We start from the raw sequence: 21955 nt of genomic DNA on the forward strand, positions 1-21955 counted from the left end.
CACATAGTACATCATATTAAATTACATATCATTTAGCAGACGCTCTTAAACCAAAACGATTTGCAGCACATTAATTTGTCCCCCCGGACCCCTATAGTGCCTTACTCAAGGACATAATTGTGACTGAGCAGCTTTATGAAATTAGTAATACTTCAGTTCTATCTCCCATACCTAAATTTTACCCTTTTTTTAGCACAGATCCTTAACATTAACCATTGCTTACATCCCCTGTTAGTGGATAAAGCCCTGTGCCTGACAAGGTGTTATTACTTTTCATAGCGGCCACACATCCAACGCCTAACACTCGCCAAACACCAAATACGTAAGTAGAAATTTGCGTTGGCGAGTATATGACACATTAATACCCTCCAGTTAGGTTCATTTTTCAGTTTATGTTTATTGTCAAAAACAATGCATTGTTGTGAGAACACGATATGGCTTAGTGCATTTCATGACTTCACACGTAGATATAATCAGACGTAGTGTAAAATATGTGTATTTGGCGTGCTGTCCATGGAGAGGGCTCCGAGCTTGGAATTTGGCCTGAACACGGAGTAATACTTTTATCCCTTAAAGGATTAGTTCACAGTGTTACCGTTCACGGTAAAATGAAAATGACCTCATGGTTTACTCACCCTCAGCCATGCTAGCATGTATATGACTTTCTTCTTTTTGATGAACACAATCAGAGTTATATTATTATCCTGATGCTTCCTAGCTTTACAATGGCAGTGAATGTGGCCCATGAGTTTAAAGTTCAAAAAAGTGCATCCATCCATCACAAAAATACCCCACACGGCTCCGGGGGGTTAATAAAGGCCTTCTGAAGTGAATCGATGGGTTTTTGTAAGATTTTCACAATTATTATTATTATTATTATTATTATTAACCTCTAAAAAATGCTGGGTTAAAAACAACTCAAGTTGGGTTGAAAATGGACAAACCCGGAAATGGGTTTCTTTGAACCCATTGAATGGACCCATTCAAACAACCCAATTTCTGGGTTTGTCCATTTTCTACCTAGCTTGAGTTGTTTTTAACCCAGCATTCTTTAGAGCAGGGGTCTCCAACATGTCGCTCGCGAGCTACCAGTAGCTCGTGGCCTGATTGGAGGTAGCTCACCAAGACTTACTTTGTATCTAATCAGAGTGAGCTAATTTTATCTGACTTACAATTTTTTGTAATTTTTTATGAACAAATGTAAATCTAAACATGCAAATGTAAGGTTGTCACAAGTACAGGTACTTTAGTACCATGTTAGTAGTGAAATTTTAAAAATATGACGATACCAGCATTTCTGTATAACCGGTAGTACCGACTCCCGAGTATATTCGGTGCAAGCAGCTTCCGTGGTCATCCAAGTGCAGGGCTCCAGACTATAACCGAATAAATACTAGTGTCTGTGAATATTAAACTGCAAAGTACTATTTAAATGTTACTCCTGCAAATTCTGCGTCTCTGTGTGAATAACGGGCAGAGATGCGAGGGCGCGGCAGCGCGTGCACGCACACACACACACGTGTCTCTGCCGTGTGCCACTATATGAGGACACACGGACGCATAAACTGTCACTTCATGAGAATTTGTTTCATTTAAGAAAACTATCATATGAACACAGACACTCAAAGGTCTTCACAGCAACCCATAAAATCTATGGCCGGGACTCGATTAAAAAAATTAATCTAATTAATTAGAGGCTTTGTAATTAAATTAATCACATTTTAATTGCATATAAATATTTGACCTGAGAACAATGAGAAGTAATTTTTCACATGGATTTTTAGCATACCATTGAATAATGACTGAATACATAAGCTTAATCAACAAAATATTGTTTATTTATTTCAGTCCAGCAGACCAGCGCAATGTTTGCCATGAAGTGTAGCAAAAGCATATTTGTGATATTGAGGCTTGATGTGCTGTGGTGATACGCAAATTCCTTGTTGTGTTGCACACAACCATGCTCTTGTCGACGCTCTTGTCGACGCAAAGCGGTCTCATCAGCTTCTTCATTCATGTTCACACTGGTTTGTTGTTGTCATGACTCGTGAACGCTAGTTGGTGTTCCAGTTTAATCGGTCCGTCAAAACTCATTCATTGAAAAACATTCTGCGGTGCAAAAATAAGTGTGGTTAAAATTGTTATTTATTTTTTTGCGTAATTAATTAAATTCCCGGCCCTAGTAAAAATAAAAGTTTGGTTTAACATGGAGAAATTGACAGAATATATTTGGCTACTGCTGAGCCTACAGTAGATTTAACTATGTCTCTATGTAATAATACATCTCTACTAATAATAATAATAATAATGCCTTTTTTGGATGGTTATTTATTTTTCACTTGATATTTTATGTATAAACAATGATTAGCCTACTTTTAAACAGCATTCTTCCTTTAAATGTTATATGATTTACCTAATAATTATCATCGTAAATAATAAACTTAATAAATAAAAAATAAATAAAAAACATTAAATTGTAAAACATTTTGCTGTGGTACCAAAATTGGTAAGGAGTACCGTGAAAGGTTTATGCATTATCCTGCTGAGAGAGGCCACAGCCACCGGGAATACCGTTTCCATAAAAGGGTGTACATGGTCTGCGACAATGCTTAGTTAGGTGGTACGTGTCAAAGTAACATCCATATGGATGGCAGGACTATCAGACCAGGCCACCTTCTTCCATTGCCCTGGGTCCAGTTCTGATACTCACATGCCCACTGTTGGTGCTTTCGGCAGTGGACAGGGGTCAGCATGGGAACCCTGACTGCTCTGCAGCTTTTCAGCACCATACGCAACAAACTGCGATGCACTATGTATTCTGAAACTTTTCTATCAGAACCAGGATTAACTTCTTGAGCAATTTGAGCTACAGTAGCTCGTCTGTTTGATCGAGTAGCCATCACAATTTGGCCCTTGTCAAACTCGCTCAAATCATTATGTTTGCCCATTTTTCCAGCTTCTTACACATTAACTTTGAAGAAAAAATATTCACTTGCTTACCAATATATCCCACCCATTAGCAGGTCTGTGATGAAGAGGTAAACAGTGTTATTCACTTCACCAGTCAGTGGACATTTTGTTATTCCTGATCAGTGTGTCTGATGCAGCTTTGGGAAAAATTCATTGATGAGAAATCAATGTTAAGTGGTCTTTTTATTTTTATTTTTTTCCAGAGCCGTATATGTATAAAAAAATATATATTTGCAATCTGACTATTAGGTTTTAGGATTTAATTTTGAGTAGCAGGTGGCTTGGCACGCTACGGCCTCAGAGTGGTTAAAATAGTCAATCTGTTTCTCTGGCAAAAAAACACAGTAGGGTAAATTATTTAAATTTACCATAATATTACAGTAAATTCAGAAACAGAAAACATTGTTTATATTCAAAACATAGTGACGAACAGCTGCAGTTAACTAAATATTGAGCTTCTAAATAGAAGAATCTGTGTCCTTCTCTCTGGCACTGTCCCATATAGCCATTTTAGCTCCACCCTGTTTATCTGCGTCCCGCTTAACCACTTTGGAACCACTGAATTGGCTCTGCATCTCCAATCAATATTAGTGTATTTGAGAAGATGCAGTGCTGCTTTGGCATTTGTGGCACGTGAACCGGCTGCTGTGCTGCCTCTGCAGTCATCTCTGGGTGGTTGAAGAAGACTAGGGCGGCTGGGCCGAGTGCTGCTTATTAAACAGGATGAATGACTAAACAGCTCGCCTCGTCTGCTCATTAGTGTCTACAGAAAAAGAAAAAGTATTACGGGCACTAAGAGCACTGGACTGGACCATTACAGTTGCCCTACTTCCTATGCGATGCCTGACGCAGCACGCCATGCGTGCCGATATCAGACCGCCAGCAGACTTCATTTGCACCGTGGGAGCCACTCCTTCGCCCAACAGCCTTTTTAGATGCGTTCCACTTCATTTTGTAGCAGAACTGATTTTCCTTTTTTAAAGTGGCCATTTATTGGTCGCCCCATGCAGAAAAGCTCAGCCAGCGCCACTAATGTTGGTTCAAGGGCTGTTAATTCAATTCCAACAAACAGTAGAGGGAGTTAATTACACAGCCACAGAACTGAACGCGTGTGCTTATGTATTTAATGTGAAGGTACAGCCTATTCTCTCCCATCATCCGTCTGCATCTTATTTTAGGTGCTGCCGCCAAGGGACGTGATTATTTCAGAAGCGGGTGAAAATCAGTCAAAATTTGGCATGACGGACAGATTCGCTGCCAAAAAGAGAGGAGAGTACAGGTGTTTGTCAATTATTAAAATTGCCTAAGATTTAATTCCGCCGGCTTACGTTTTAATTAAATTTCTATCTCCCTTAATAGATTGCATTCCATTCAATTAAATGCCTAGCAGGTGTCGCAGACAGACTCTGATATCTCGTCAAGGAAGTGTCAAAGCTCTTTTGAAAAAAGCAGCGAGGAAACTGTCAGCAGCTGGACAGGCACAATCCACTTGTGTGACCAGCAGACTGTATACAACCTTCCAGAATCCAGAAAAATTATAATTTGTGTGTTTTAGCACAGCAAAATGCTAAACCACATTGCAAATACTCCCTGCAATGGGCAAAATGTCTGCTAGAAATAGAAATCATAACAGTGAAAATGCTTTTCAGTCTTAATAAATATAAATATGCACACATACACATGCATGCATAATTAAAGTTCCACTGAAATCAAAATTTATGTTTTTAGCTTTTAGTATGACTGTGTTAGCCTTAAGGTTATGAATAAGCTGGTATGTTCCAAAACAATGAAAAAATGTGCATTTAGGAGATATAAGCATTCAAAACTTACAGTCTCCCACTTCCGTTAAAACGAATGACAGATTTTGGTGACATCATCGCAGACTTCACTCTCATCAAATGTTCTGTCCAATCAAAATGCTCTCTAGAATCTAAAGCCCGCCCCCTACACTACTGAAATCGGTCAGTTTTTAACACATTTACTAATTTCTACAGGGTGAAAGGCACATAGCACACTATATATGTGATAGGAAACGATTTAGTGTAAATATGCTTTCAATTGAGGCGAATGAAGTCTGGATTACGTTAGCTTCCCACACCGCAGCAGCGCGCATACACCAACGGCTCTGGTCTAAATACAGACACAAGAGCGCAGCGCAGATCATATGCGTGAGTCGGCGCAGACATCAAACACATAGACCTATTTGAATTCTTCACAGAATGCTGCATTTCAAAGCGATACGGAGGAGATTATGATGATAGTTAGAGGAAACTGGCTTTACCAAACAGAAAGGCTCTGATCAAACTGTATATTAACGAAACGCTATTGGCTGTTTCAAAAAAGGGGAGGAGCTGCTAACAGCTGAAGCCATTTCAGGGGAAATCACATCAACACATTGAATAATGCGGAACGTTCAAGGCACTTTAGTAGGAATTTAAGGAAAAAAAAGTTATGTTTATATATAAAATAGTTATATATATATTATATAAATTTTACACCAAATACAGGTACAGCACATCTGTTGAGCTGAACTGAAATAGACTGCTTGATAAAGAGTGAAATTGTTTTTCTGAGTGTTCAGAGAGTGAAAATATATCTATGCTAAACGGAATCTTAGCCCCTAACACACACCCACACACACATGTGGGTGTGTGTGTAAAGCATTTATTAGTCACTGGCTAATGATAGATATTATTTAGGCGCCAAGAGAGAAGATTTACTTGCATATGCAAGTGATTGACATTGTAGAGGGTTGGTTTGTGTGGACTACTTTTATTCTACATAAAACACATGTGCATCATGGCAAACAACTTGTTGGCAGAGGTGTTAGATGTAAAAAATAAAAAAATAAAAAAAATAATAGGAAATCTATATTAGTATACTATACATTTGAAGAAAATTTTAAACAGGGAAGTACTTCTACCTAGATCAGAACTTTAATATTTACCATTTACTTTCACCAGGTGACTTCCGGAGTTACATCCATTGCTCTGCATTAATTGATATTTGCAGCCTGGTCTCACCTTTAATACGTAGGTATTAATACGTTACTTTCAAAGAGACTAAACGTACGTCTTAGTACGTTTGGAGAAGTGCTAAAATGTAAAATATAGACGTATTTGCAACATTTAAACGTAGTATTATTACATTTTTACAGCTAAAAAACGTAAAATATTTACGAATCCATCATGAAATCTTTTTTTTTTTTTTTGAATACAAAACTTTATTCTGGTAAAAACATTTTTTTTGTTTTGTTATATCATAAAGATATCTATATAATTTCCCTTTGACCATTTTATTGATTAATGTACGATCCCTTAACACTACCCAAAACCTAAACCTACCAATTTAATACAGAATATAAAGAAAATAAAAGGTAAAACGTTGGAAAATGACGATTTTGGTAACAATATAGCATTAAAAAAAATATTTTGAACGGCTAATCCTACACTTACCCCTAAACCTACCCATTAGCATTTATTAAAACAACGTACTGTTATAAATCAAAGCATAACAGACAGACCAGTGTACTCACAATAATTTATTTATTGCAAAAATGTCAAAAGCGGTACCAAAAGTAGTTCAAATGAAGATGTGTTGCAGTCGCAGTCCTCTCTGGTGGTATATAACGTTAATAGTTTTGTATGAGGTACAGAGCAGAATGTTAGCTTAGCTATTAATCAATGAAAATATTAATCCGGCTTCTCTCCGTGAAGTTGCGCGTTTCCCATTTCAAATACAAATCGACTGAAACACGACATGTCAAAATCTGTGACGAAGCAGGCGAGAGCCAATGAGCGTTCGATGCCACTGCCGTAAATCATGTCGTAACGCTTCATGAGGGCGCGTTTTTTAAATTTGAATTTACAAGCGCGGGATTTGATGTTTGCCGTCGCGCCACTGAGAGGAGATGAAGACTAATGGAGATGAAGATCACCGGGCTCAATTTTAGATTTGTTTCTCGCAAACATATGGATTCTAACGATTTGGATTACAGCAAACGAATAAAGTGTTGCGTTTTGTGAATTGATGTTGTGTTTTTGTGTATATTGTGATCGCCAGTTGCTGAATAGGAGAAAATGCCTTTTTATGTCTCACAGCAAACAACAAGCTAAATACTACAAAATGGTTGGCAAGAATGTTATTCATCTGACGGTTTTAAAATTCAGTCTTCTTTTAACATTATCTAGTCACCCGAAATGAGTTTGTAGTGATGTCACGAGAGCAAAATGTTATTTTATATTTCTGTTATTTTATATTAGGTTGATTAACTTAGTAAAATGCATTTAATAAATGTGACTGAAAACATGTATTGATGTGACTATTGGATATAAAATAAACAATATTAATGCCACGATTTATGGGAGCCGGTGGCTGGCTGCTTACACGTTAACGTCGATAATTTACATTTTAGTGCTGTCAATACGTCAATATTGTACATTTTAGTGCTGTTAATAAGTCTGTATTGTACGTTTTATTGTGTGTGAAAACGTTAGTAAATGTACGTGTAGTAGAATCACACTTTACGTAAAAATACTCACGTATTTTCATGAGATCACGTTGATATTTGACACGTTATTTGCAAAATGTTGCACCCGCACAGTTTATTTACTGGAGGGCCTGAACCAAGCCCTTAAAAACACAATATTATGGTTCACAGAACAATGGCGAGCTCTCGCTGTATGCTGGGTATTGAATGTGTTGGATTAGCACATCTTTAATTGATGTGTTCAGGCTCATCATCAAGCACTTGACATTCACAGCTGATCTGTTTCATTACAACTGAAAATCTCAGGATTCATTTGGGACTCTCTGACATTTTGATGTAATTCTGTGCCATTTAGTATTGCTTCTTTCTTAGAACCAACATAACAAAAGATGTCATTTAACTGGAAAAATATGGAAATTGAAATATTTATTAGATACTTATGTAAAGCCTCTGTGTGTTTTTGAACCTGTTTGGTAAAAAGTTTATTTTATTTTTTTATTTTTTATATTGATCAGGCCTGTGTCGTAAACCATCACATAAAAGGCGAGTTACAATAGGAACATATTATATATATATACAGTCCCTGACAAAAGTCTTGTCGCTTATCTATTTTCTAGAAATACCTGATATTAACCTGACTTTTAATTAATTCATTGGTGTTAGAAATAGCTCAAATGAAAAGCTAAAACCCTCCCAAATGATGTTTAATGCACTGAAATAAATAATTTTCACAGAAAAAATATTTATCATTTAATCAAGACAGAAAGGTCAAATTTTGGCAAGACAAAAGTTTTGTCGCCTATACAGAAATTGAACAAATTTACTGCAAATACAAAAATATGTCAGCAAATTAAGTTGTGGTGCTGTGAGATCCAAATTTAATATCTTGTATGACTTCCATGAGCTTGAAGGACTGCATCCATGCGGTTTGGCAAGGATTCATACAATTTATTGATGAAGTCATCAGGAATAGCTAAGAAAGCAGTCTTGCATGCCTCCCAGAGTTCATCAATATTCTTTGGTTTCGTCTTCCATGCGTCCTCTTTCATGCTACCCCACATATGCTCAATGATGTTCATGTCTGGTGACTGGGCTGGCCAATCCTGGAGCATCTTGATCTTCTTCGCCTTGAGGAACTTTGATGTGGAGATGGAAGTATGCGATGGAGCACCGTCCTGCTGCAGAATTTGGCCTCTTTTATGGTTGGGAATATAAGAGGTAGCTAAGATTTCTTGGTATTTTAGACTATTGATGTTGCCTTCCACCCTGCAGATTTCTCGCACACCCCCATACTGGATGTAACCCCAGACCAAGATTTTTCTGCCACCAAACTTCACTGTTTTCTGTGTGAATCTCGGATCCATTCTGGCTCCAGTAGGTCTCCTGCAATATTTGCGGCGACTGTGGTGTAATTCAACAGAAGATTCATCTGAAAAATCCACCTTCTGCCACTTTTCCTGCGTCCATCCTTTTAGCAGGCTGTGGGCCTTGGCAAATGCCACACGGTTTTTCAATTGTCTTTTGTTTAGTGCTGGCTTCTGGGCACTGATTCGACCATGGAGGCCATTTCGAGACAGAATCCGACAAACTGTTGTGGTTGACAATGAGACTTCAGGTGACCAGGTCTCGTGGAGCTCTGCTGCAGTGGAAAATGGGCTGGCCTTGGATTTTCGAGCCAACAAAGGTCCTCTCGAGCAGTTGTCTTGCGGGGTCTGCTTGACCTGGGCTTGTCAAAAACGTCTCCAGTCTCTTCAAATCTTTTTTTTATCCTCTGTACTTGACGCTGAGACACATTGAAGGTGTCTGCCACATCAGCAGTGGATCTGGTCTTCAGCCTCTTGATAATCAAAACTTTAGTCTCAGGGTGAATCTTAGGCATGTTTGCAGAGGTCTAGTTGCAGTTGATGTGAAGGTCTAGCATACTGGGGTTCTTTTTATACACACTTGAGACCTAATTGATCCATTATTAGTCACAGGTGAAGCTCATATGACAAGGTGACAACACTTATGTCTTTGCAAAAATTGACTCAATGGGCTTTACCAAGCTGTGAATATTAGAATACTTTTTGAAAGTTTAGTTTTTCACTGAAACATTATCACAAAAGCTGGTGGGATTAAAATGAGCCATATCTTGTAAAAAATCTTCATTAGAAATATATTTCAGTGGCACTTTAGGTCAATTTGTACACAAGCGACAAGACTTTTGTCAGGGACTGTATTTATATATATATATATATATATATAGAGAGAGAGAGAGAGAGAGAGAGAGAGAGAGAGAGAGAGAGAGAGAGAGAGAGAGAGAGAGAGAGAGAGAGAGAGAGAGAGAGAGAGAGAGAGAGAACTAGCTAACTGAACTAGCTATGCATAATAATTAGCTAATCTGGCTTTTATTTTATTTATTTTTAACAGTATGAGATTTCTGAGAGATTTCTGTTCCTCGGTTTAAAACGTTAATAAAAGCTTAAATGAGCTTGCTTGATGTGTGAGTGCCAATGAGGTTTGTTCTTGTGCGTCAAGCAAGTATGATTTAACTTCTGTTTACTATGTTTGATGTGCTCTATATATGTGCATTATTCGACGTTTATATGTTAATAAAAGTCTGAAAGAAAGGTGCAGAAAGTGGATTGGCCCAAGCGGCTCAACAAACCTAAGGCCAATCAGCAGTAGAGGGCGCTGATAAGAAAAAATAACTATAGCGAATCACTAAAATGCAAGAATGATTCTGCATTAATTTGTTGTAAGTGGCGATCGATAGTGGGACTGGTGTTACTGGATCGACAGGAACAAGGTTGCGCTGTTGACGCTCGTGCCTCGTGCAGCCTCTTGAGGAGTAATTGAAACTAATGAGCGCCGCTCACACAGAGACACTGTGGTAAACATTCAAAATGTGAAGCTCTTATATTTATAACATATGATACAGTTTAAAATCACACAACCAAGTGTGCTGTTTTCCTGAATACCATAACAACTGAACATTACACTGATTTCATAACACAAGTCCATGAACAATGAATCAACATTACATTACTTACACTTTAGATACACTTTTATATTGATTGTTGTTGTTCTATTTCAGCAGCGAAAATAGTTCCAAATAAACATTCCAGGCAACAGAACCATAATTCATCTCACAGCAACAGTGTTACTAAATGATTCAGCGTTTGAATGAATTGATCGAATCAAAGATTCAATGGACTATTTGTAAACGACTACATTCACGTCATTTTTTAATGAATCAGCTGTTTGAATGAATCGTTTGAATTAATGACTCAATGACTTGTTAAGACTTATCTGCTGCCACCTACTGGTGTAGTTTCATGTTTAATTTTTCTTTCTAACATTTTTTTATTTGTTTATTCATAAATGCATCTCATTATTCAATGCAATTGTAATTTTTCAGTGTCAATTATTTAATTTGACTGGTAACAGCCAAGTAGTGTCTTATATTAATTGAATGTATAGATCAGATTTAAGAATATAATATGAAACCTGAAGCATAGCCTATATTTAATAAGATTAGGGGGAAAATGCCCCTTATAAAAGGGAAAAATATCACAAATGTCCAGATTTAAACATACCAAAGCTTTCCGGACAAACAAATTTTTATCAGACAAGGGAATGACCGATTTTATCATATAAAACATTGTGTTGTGTTTTTTCCCCCAGAAGACTTAAATTGTTTTATTTGTATGGTTTACTTCTTCCTTTAACTTTTTAAGGTGCCAGTTTCCATTAAAATATCTTAATTTGTGTTTCTAAGATGAGGGAATGTCTTATGAGTTAAGAAAGTAAAAATGACTGAACTTTTTGGGTCAACTGTACTTCTAAGGAAGGCTCCTTTTTGATATCATGTTGACTCTTGAAGATAATATGGATTTTACATTCATTTCCCTCTCTACAGTTCATTAAGTACATGATTGAATTGTACATTTGAATTTAGTTTAATTTTACTTACTTTTATAGCACTAGCAGAGCAAAAGAAAAATGATGCAAAACTTACCAAAGATTTCACCATCTAAGCTGACCTGGAAGAAGCCATTTTTACATATTACAAATCAAATAATTGGCCAGACTACATCCTCAGGACTGATAATTCCCAGCCAAAAGTCTTCATAAATAACCTGCTGCATGACTGTTTACCCTCCCCTCATTTCAACAAACTCAGCTGGCTGTGTATGCTATTGTTAGGATCCTTTTCCAATTTCCAATCCGATTTCAGAATTTTTTTTTTTTTTTACCTAAGCAACCTCAGATATTTTTAAACAATGTTATCATCACCCTGCAATTTTGTTTTTTTTTTTAATTACAATAAAATATATAATAATAGATTCCAGCACTCATAATCATTTCTTTTTTTCCTTTAGCCCGTTTCAGAAGAATTTCAAAATGGAGAAGGTTTCGGCTACATCGTGGCATTCCGGGCCAATGGCACACGTGGATGGAAAGAGAAAATGGTGACCTCAGCAGACTCCACCACCTATAAATACAGAGACGAGACCTTCCCCCCTCTCACCCCGTTCGAGGTGCGGGTGGGGGTGTATAACAACAAAGGAGACGGACCCTTCAGCGGGGTGGTTACTGTGTTCTCTGCAGAAGGAGGTGAGGGTCAGATGCGCAGGGCTCTGATTCATGGGATTTATTGCTGTCTTATATAACGTCAATAAAGCGCATCTCATCAGTACAGGCGGAGTTTCTCAAACTTTGAACTACATCACACAATGACTAATCCAGGGCTGTAGACATACTGTACGACTTTGTGTCCCATTTCTGAGGAAGAGGTTCTACCGTTTAGCAAGAAAATAAAAAAAGCAAAGCAAAATCCAAAATATAGTTTACACAATAAGAGCGGAAATTTAATACCCTGGACCCACTTTATATTAGGTGGCCTGTACTACTATGTACTAACATTTGATATAATACACTTATTGTGTATATACATGTTTTTACACTGTACTTATATTTTGAAAAAATACCTGCATGTAAGTAAACCTGTAATTAATTTCTGTTTTTGCATTTATAATTACACTGTTGGCCTTGGTGACCAGAAGAAACTTCTTTAAAAACAATATATATATATATAATTTTTTTTTTTTTTTTTTTTTTTTTTTTAAGTACAGTTCTCAAACTTTTGAACGGTATATGTACTTAAGTGATACTATTGCACTGAGATTTTCTTTCAGATGTAAAGTGCTTTATAAATAAACAGTATTAGTATTTTTTTATACTTTTAAAAAAACTTTTATTACGTATGTTAGAAACATGCCACAAAGTGCCTTTAATTTAATTAATTGTATATTATATACAAGTTTTGTTTCTTGTTTTATTTAAGATTTAAGACATTCGGCATACTTAAAGAAACACTCCACCGTTTTTGAAATAGGGCTCATTCAACTTCTTTCCTACATTTAGATATGTGGGCAAATGCATTTTTGTCTCAGTGCATGCATTGTTTTAGATTAGCAGGGTCACCACTAGGGTTGCCACCTTCAATACAGAAAAATAAGGGACGCCTGCCGCAGCGGTGGCCACACCCCTTGGGGCCACGATGACCACAGTCCCGATGGTGTGCCAGTGCAGTGGTCGTATATTATAACTTAAAACATGTTTTCATAATTTGTATATATATTAAGATTGATACCAATGGACATTATAATATGATATCTGTTATTGAAATCAGTGTGAACAGATGCACTCAGTATAATACACAGCTATGACAATGAAAAACAAACTCAGCTGCTGCACCTAGAGGGGAGTAGGATAAGAAATTGCAAATTAACTCGAGTAATTTTATAGTGTTGTGAACAAAGATTTTGACTAAAATATTTGTCATTGTTTGCAGTAACACCATCCAAACAGTGAAACCACACCTAAATAACTGTACATGATATAATATCTACAATCATTTCTTATTTTAATAAAACACTTAACAACATTTTTATTTTGGGTAAGTTAAGTAAATATATTTATGTATTATTCTGTTTTTATATAGTCTATTGTTAATTCTATAGTAGCCTATTGGATGATGCAATTATTTAAATTTGTTAAGCATAACAAATAGTTTTTTTATTTTATTCCTAAAAGGTCCTATTTTGATTAAATATGTATTAAATATATATATATCTTATCTCTTATTAAAGTAATGCTTGTGTCTGACTGTACAACTTTACCTTAATAAACAAATCATACCATAACATCATTAATGTAGCCTACATTATTAACATTATTTCTTAATAGGCAGCATATGAAATCTAACGTTATCAATCAAAAAAATATTTTGATATAGGGTATTTGGACCTGCCTCCGCCATAGTTTTAAATGGATTCTGCCCATTTAGAAAAGAACCGGTGAGGTGGGGTCCCCTCCTCTTCTGACTCTGATTGGCCGTGATTCACGGCCCGTGAACCTGAAACAAACCAATCAAACAAACCAACGACGGCAGCGACCCAATTAGGGGCAGAATAGGACGTGTCTTCACACAATGCGGGTAGACCTATGTAAAATACGGGACAAATTGCGTCCTGTATTGCTTTGATACGGGACGCGTCATTTTTCCTGAAAATACGGGACGATTCCGTATTTCACGGGACGGGTGGCAACCCTAGTCGCCACTAGCTTAGCTTAGCATAATGAATGGAATCCTATGTTGCCAGCTAGCATTTCCTGAGTAAATGTGATCACACAAAAAAAACACCTATTTATTTATCATACAACACATTGCGATCGATCAACAGCCGGAGGACATGAGGTTGAGAGCCGTGATATCTCTGCACCCAAGTAGCGGTGCTTCGCCTGTTCTTCCCCATAATACAGTCCCAAGTCAATATCTGCCTAGGAAATTGCCTAGTCTTAATGTGCATCACTATCTGTACTTGTTGTGAATACGCAGTAATTTTTTTATTTTTATTTTATTTTTATTTTTTTTATCATTTTATTTGGGACATGCTAGCTCTCAACATAGGATTCCATTCATTGTGCTAAGCTAAGCTTGCGGCGACCCTGCCAAACTAAAACAATGCATGCACTGAGACAAAAATGCATTTGCCCACATGTCTAAATGTAGGAAGGAAGTTGAATGAGCCCTATTTCTCAAAATGGTAGAGTGTTCTTTTAAGCACACAAATAGTCATATTATAAAATATGTCCACACACTTTTTTTAAAATAAAAGTACAGTAGGTGGTGACCAACTTTTTTGAAGCTTGCCAACCATTTCAATGGTGTTGAACTTTAGAACCTGATGAGTCAAGATGAATGGGATCAAATGATCTGATTTGAAAAAAAAAAAAACATTCAAATTGGTCAAGAAGTTCTAGAGTTGATATCAAGAGTTTCAGAAGTCTTCAGAAGACTTGGAATATGGTGCATGAGTCATAAAGATTACTTTTTGTATGCTTTTGCACCCTTTTTGAAGTTGTATTTGACAGTTAACAAATTATGAGATAAGTTTTGTGGATACTATCCATTTAACTTTTGAGGATCTTTTTGACCTTTTTTTTATATATATATATATAAAAAAAAAAACACTGCTCAAAAAGAAATTATCAAGAGAACCAAACAGTTTCAGTGTGATCACACTGTGGCAGGCTGAATTTACGGTAACCGTGCAAGTGCTGTTTCCTGTGACTGCTGCTAATATGATGGATATTCTGTGTCTCTGTCACCTTTCAGTCTTACAGCGTTTCTCTCAGCAGGATTCTCCCTCACGATCAGGGCTTCACAACTTACCATTTACACCCACTTAAACTCTGCAATCTGGCTGATAACACATAAGAGATACTGATGAAATGCATCCCGAACACTTCTCCAAGCAGGCGTATAGAGGGATTTATTGTGTGTTTGATGTGTTTTTTGCTGTGGAATCTGAAGTACTGGTTTTTAAATGCAGAGCCCAGGGAGCCTCCTTCGGAAGTACAGGCGTTCGCCATCTCCTCCTCCGAAATTAAAGTGATGTGGAAGCCGCCCATTCCTGGCCCTGGAAGACCCCAAGGCTACGAGGTTAGAGAGAGAGAGAGAGAGAGAGAGAGAGAGAGAGAGAGAGAGAGAGAGAGAGAGAGAGAGAGAGAGAGAGAGAGAGAGAGAGAGAGAGAGAGAAATGAATAGGTGGTTTTGTGCCAAAAAGTTATTTTCTATTGTAATATATTTTAAAGTATTATCAATAATATATATATGTATTAGGGGTGTAACGGTTCACAAAATTCACGGTTCGGTTCGATACGATACACTGGTGTCACGGTTCGGTTCGGTTCGGTACGGTTCGGTATGTTTTAGATACAGCAAAAAGAAAAAATTAGCAGATAAATTACCTTTTTTAATTATTTTTTTTAATAAAACTAACAAAGTATGGATTTTTTTTTTTACATTGAACAATGACGGAGTTATACTTTACCCATCTTCTATGTAGTTACAGGAATAAGACATTAGCTCTTTACATTAGCTCTCTCCACACTTTTTTCACACACTACTGCTTCTGTCATCCCCCAAATCCTTACTTGTTTGACTCTCAAGGGGGCGTGTCTGAAGAACGCGGCTGTTCAGCTCCCATTCATAATGTAATGTGCCGTTACAGTCAGGTAGCTTTGTGTAGCCCTTGACATCCAGCCTGTTGTCAGAGCAACCGCTGTTGCTTTGGCCAATTGGTTCTCTGTTTGTGCTTTTGTTTTTTGGGACAAAGCAGGAATTACTGGCTGAAATGGGCTCGTGAAAGAACATTGTAACGGGGCTCAATTACTTTAAGCATGTTCTTAAAACTCCGTCTGCAGTGCGTTTTGCACTGCGTATGCGGTGCAGGAGGCACACACCATGTTGTGCTTTCAAATATGCTGCGTTTGCAGTCCGCAACCGTTAACATGGGTACGGAAAAAATACGCACCGCATAGACTACGCACTGCAGACGGAGTTTGTGTGAAAATGGGCGTAAGGTCTCATATCCGCGGCTATGAATGGGCCACTCGCCGCGGTGATGTCTTTTGCCATTTGAATAAGTTGGAAATGTCTGTCTTAATGCTGCGGGGATAGTTTGTGGCTGTTTCTCCTTTTTATCGTCTTGTTGTCGGCGTAAATGAGTTGACATGACATTAATTATTCCCGCTGCTGTACCATCATGTAGCAAATGCGACATACCGTTGTTTTTTTATCCATCACTCTTGCCAACACCATCATAGCTTACAAAGAATCCAAAGTTCACCCAAACACCAGACCTGTTGGTTATTGGAGGATCTTCTATTTCTGGTTTGTTAAACGCAATAGCCATTTTGCCACGAGCATTCAGTGCGTAGCCTGAGTAAGCGAGCACCTGACTGAGCAGCCTAAAACATATTTGGTGTTTTTTTTTTGTTTGTTTTTTCACTTCGGCGGTGTCAGGGGTATTGCCTGTTATGTCGTTTTGGTTATTGTTGAACGCATGTTATTATATTTCACACACTTTTTTATTTTTCCAAATCTAATTAATTAGTCAGAGAACCGTTCGGTACATAATGCGTACCGCGTACCGAACCGAAAAGCCTCGTACCGAACGGTTCAATACGAATACGCGTATCGTTACACCCCTAATATGTATATATATAAAAATATATACATACATACATATACATATATATATATATATATATATATATATATATATATATATATATATATATATATATATATATATATATATATATATATATATACACATACATCTATTCATCCACCCACCCATCCATCCATCCATCTATATATATATATATATATATATATGTATGTATGTATGTATGTATGTATGTATGTATGTGGGTGGATGGATGGATGGATGGATGGATGGATGGATGGATGGATGGATGGATGGATGGATGGATGGATGGATGGATGGATGGATGGATGGATGGATGGATGGATGGATGGATGGATGGATGGATAGATAGATAGATAGATAGATAGATAGATAGATAGATAGATAGATAGATAGATAGATAGATAGATAGATAGATAGATAGATAGAATGTTCAACTGTCATTACTTCATTTTAAGAGTCACAAGACCCTTCCGAAATGATTTATGTTGATTTCTCAAGAAACATGTATGATTATTATCGATGTTGAAAACAGTTTTGTGGAATGCTTGATACATTTCTTTAGGATTCTTTGATCAAAGTTCAAAAGAACAGCATTTATCTGAAATAGAAATCAATTACTGTACGTTTGAGCATCCTTGCTAACTAAATTTATAATTTATTTATTTATAAAATAAATCTTACTGACCCCAAGAGTTTAATTAATTACAGATCATGTTGCTCAATAAATTAAATGTGTGTGCTATGTATTTGTACAGTCATTAAAGTATCATTAAGTATTAGCTTAGCAATATGCTAACAGTAAAACTAAAAAGTTGAGTCATCTGAGAAACAGTGAAAGCGTATGAGGTTCCATGATGCCTGGGATGCTGTCTTAGAAGGCAGCTGCAGTAAATACCAGTGGGAAGTTCAGATTTTCTTTAAGCCGTGATATGGGGTGCGTTTCCCATACAACGACGTAACTCACTGCTTAACTACCATAGTATGATGCATCATTGACGAAATCAACTAGCTAGTTAGGACCGTTTCCCGAAACTGTATTGTCGCAAATCCGTTGCTCAACCACATTGGTTAATGATGTCACGCAGGTATTAAGAGAATACTCAACAAAACAGCCATTTTGGCATTACTCTTCTGTATTATTGTTTGTTCAAACGTGAAAAATAACTTGATTCTGTGTGCACAATACTGTCATGCGTCTTTATGTGCGTTGTGTGTGTGTGGCATACACACAGGACATTCACAGACAGCTCAAGTCGTTTTACACTTGGTATGGTACTTTGGATGGCCATAGGGTCTGTTGCACTATATAAATGCAGTCCATTTACCGTTTACAAATATATATAATTTATATTTAGAAAGCTAACACTTGAGAGTTTACAGCTGAATACTCAGAATTACTCTGACAGTTATTAATATAGAGATATATAGGCTAAAACATAAAAATAAATATGTAACAAAAAACATAACATATAAAAAACATTAAAAAATGTAAATATTTTAAATAGTTTTCTTAATGTATAAATATATTATGTGAATGTAGTATAACTACAGTGAAGGCACAGGTGTGGTCATGCTTTATTTAAAATCTGAGGCTGTTATGTCCAAAACTAGGAATTTTATGAAACATTTTCTAAGACCATGTCTGGATTTTTTTAAAGATCCTTTTATCAAATAAGTTTGTTGGCCTGAAGAAACGTTTGCAGTACTTTGTCTAATATCTGGCGAGGAGAACAGCTCAATTAACGCTACAATGTGCTCACTCGACGATCGTTTCACAATTTTGAATGAGACGTAATCCTCATTATTCTTTTGTTAGGAATCTTTTGTTTTTTAATTATTCAAAACGTGCATTGAATTTAGTCAGTAATCTGAGGCTGTATACGATCTTTGACTGGTAAGGAGTTAAAAGCATTTGCATGAATAACAGCATAACATCTTATAATGTATGTCTAACCAAGGGATGATAGAAAAAATATTTTAACGCATTAAACTTAAATAATTTTTGACTGCACTAAAAAAGTGTTTCTTGAGTAAAGAGTAAAAATGCTGTACTTAATCAAAGAACCAGTTCTTGATTTACCTTTACATTGCAAACATGAAGAGACAGTCCAAAATGTGTGTGACGCTGCATTTACAATAGTGACAGGGTGGAGTTATGAGGTTTGAACGACAGTTTGAAGAGCCAATGGCGTTACAAGGTTTAGTCACAAGCTCTTTTAAAGCTACACTGTGTGATATTTTCCTCCATCTAGCGGTGAAAAGGTACCGTATTTTCCGGACTATAAGTCGCACTTTTTTTCATAGTTTGGCTGGTCCTGCGACTTATAGTCAGGTGCGACTTATATATCAAATTTAATTCATACTGACTGACAAGAATAAACATATAGCCGCGAGAATGCGCTCTATGCTGCTCCTGTAGCCTAATATTTACTTATACACAACAACTTAGAAAGACTGAACACAAACAAAATGCTCCCATAAAGAAAATCTTATTCTGCAAAATACAAACAGCATGTAGTAAAACATGCAGCGGAGAACGATTCTCACAGCGTTCGTCTCGCGCGGCAGAGCCTCTCCCGGCAGAGAGTTCAAGCCTCTGTGGACTCGTTCCTTCAGCTCTGGCCATCTTGCTTACAGTCCGCAAGTAGATTTCTTTTTCTTCTTCATCACAATTAAAGTAACCTCTGCTTTTCGCCAGTCCCTTACAAGTTTCTCACTCACTTCAAACTTTCTTTCTTCTGCTCGGGTTATGCAGTGAAGCGGGCACAAGCGAGTGCACGCGAGCAGGTGGTCGCATGCGCGCGCGGGTGCTCGCGTGCTCGCATGCGCGCGGCTCCAGCTCTGCCCTAATGCGACTTATAGTCCAGTGTGACTTATATATGTTTTTTTCCGCGTCATGACGCATTTTTTGACTGATGCGACTTATACTCCGGAGCGACTTATAGTCCGGAAAATACGGTATATGACCAGCAAGTGAATATTAGTTTCTGTTCCTCTCAATTACGATTTCGTTTTAACTCCTACGGTGGCTGATTTAGTCCAAGATTAACATGGCAATCCCCCTCTTCACATTCGACACGGTGCCATCGAGTGTTAAAACGTGAAAGCGAAGCTTGAATTTACGGGTATGTCCCTCTTTGGCTAACGTACTTTCAAGATGGAGGGGCAACATGGCGACCGGCATTCAAACCCCTCACCCGTATGTATCTTCAATGGCATATTATAAACTTACCAGAATACTTTATTACTTGAAAGAAGTAAATATACATTAATGAGCACATATATTTTTGAAAGAACTAAGTGTTTTTAGCTAAGAATAAACTAAAAAAGTTACACAGTGTAGCTATAATAATTTTAATTGGTTAAATATTTGCAAATACACAGACAGACGTACAGTAAAAGTTATTTTATAGTTCATTATTTACTGTATGTAAAAGTAATTATTTATGAAAATAAAATCACAGAATGTGGAGATATGAGGTTTCCACCTGACAGCAACGATGTGTAGACAGTCGACAAAAAGGCAGCTCACTAGGTTTTGAAACAGTCACATACATGATCGTTCACCCTTAACCTTTCTTCATCATTGTCTTCTCAACAGACAACAGTTGTGCTTTGTAAATTAGGGATATTATTCTATACAGTTCAGAAAGATTATCAGATTTCATCACCGGGAGATATCACATGCTTGCCTATTATGCCCTTCATGCAAAATGTATGACAGTTATTTAAATCAAATGACACAATATTATATAAAATTGGTGACTCATTCCCTCATTTATTGAGGCAACCCAGTCTCATTTTTTATATCACTACGAAAAATCTTGAATGAATGAATGATAGCAAATTGCCTTGTTGGGAACAGGTGAGCTTCTGGAAAGACATTGAGCAGGAGGAGACAGGGAAGAAAAAGAGGACGGCGGGGAATGAGACGACCATGCTTCTGTCAGGGCTGGAGGGAAACACACAGTATCTGGTCTCTGTCAAGGGATTCAACAGCGTCGGCCAAGGACCAGCAAGCTCAGCCATCAAGATCAGCACTAAGAAAAATGGTGAGTTCCCTGCAACCAACACCGATCAGGCATAACATTATGACAGAATATGGAGAGGTGAAGTGAATAACACTGATTATCTCTTGATCACGGCACCTATTAGTGGGTTGGATATAGTAGGCAGCAAGAAAACATTTTGCCCTTAAGGTTGATGAGTTAGAAGCAGGAAAAATGGGCAAGTGTAACGGCCGTTTCACACCGCAAGCGTGAGCGGCGCGTGAGCAGCGCATATTTTTTTCGGTGCCCATGTTAATCAATGAGTGCCTTCACACCGGCAGCAGGAGCAGCACGTGAGCATCAAGCAGGAGCGTCGCGTGAGCAGCAGTGAAGGGGGTTTCGGCGGTGAGCCTATTTTTGCTGCGCTGCTGATGCTCCTGGCGCTCAATTAAAGTGAAAGCACACTTTTAATGGACAAAATAAATATGATTTCACACAAAAAGTGCCTAAAATTCACACAAGAAGCATGTGTAGTGTATTTGAACAATAACTGGAGTATGTCAGAAAAGAAAACGAAGAAAAAAAATATCTGTTGAAGATTTACCAATTTAAACTTGTTTTAATTTTTCAGTTTGGATAAAATTATGGTTATGATTATAAAAAATAAAGTAAACAAGCCAGAAAATATGATTAACTTTCTTTTAGTTTAGTATGTAACACTCAGACAGACAGGTATCGGCTCTATCGCAGCTGCAGTCACGGTGTAAAGTGAAAGCACACTTTTGATGGACAAAATAAATATAATATCACACAAAAAGCGCTCACAATGCACACAAGAAGCACGTGTAGTGTGTTTTAACAATAATAACTGGAGTATGTCATTAAAGAAAACAAAGAATAAAAAATATCGTAGAAGATTTACCTTTACACTTGTTTTAATTATTCAGTTTGGGTAA

The 21955-nt window shown here is 37.2% G+C and overlaps 1 protein-coding gene across 6 annotated transcripts in view; it reads left to right on the plus strand.

The window, feature by feature from the left end:
* The window catches only part of cntn5 (contactin 5), a 427504-nt gene that overhangs the window by 401689 nt on the left and 3860 nt on the right, over positions 1 to 21955 (plus strand). For all 6 annotated transcript variants that reach the window (XM_067419349.1, XM_067419350.1, XM_067419348.1 and 3 more), the window contains exons 19-21: positions 11824 to 12058; positions 15343 to 15452; positions 20876 to 21062. In XM_067419349.1, the coding sequence (XP_067275450.1) occupies positions 11824 to 12058; positions 15343 to 15452; positions 20876 to 21062 (532 nt within the window). The remainder of the gene's footprint in view (positions 1 to 11823; positions 12059 to 15342; positions 15453 to 20875; positions 21063 to 21955) is intronic.

This window comes from Pseudorasbora parva, chromosome 16 (genome assembly GCF_024679245.1).
Source record: "Pseudorasbora parva isolate DD20220531a chromosome 16, ASM2467924v1, whole genome shotgun sequence".
Lineage (NCBI taxonomy): Eukaryota > Metazoa > Chordata > Actinopteri > Cypriniformes > Gobionidae > Pseudorasbora > Pseudorasbora parva.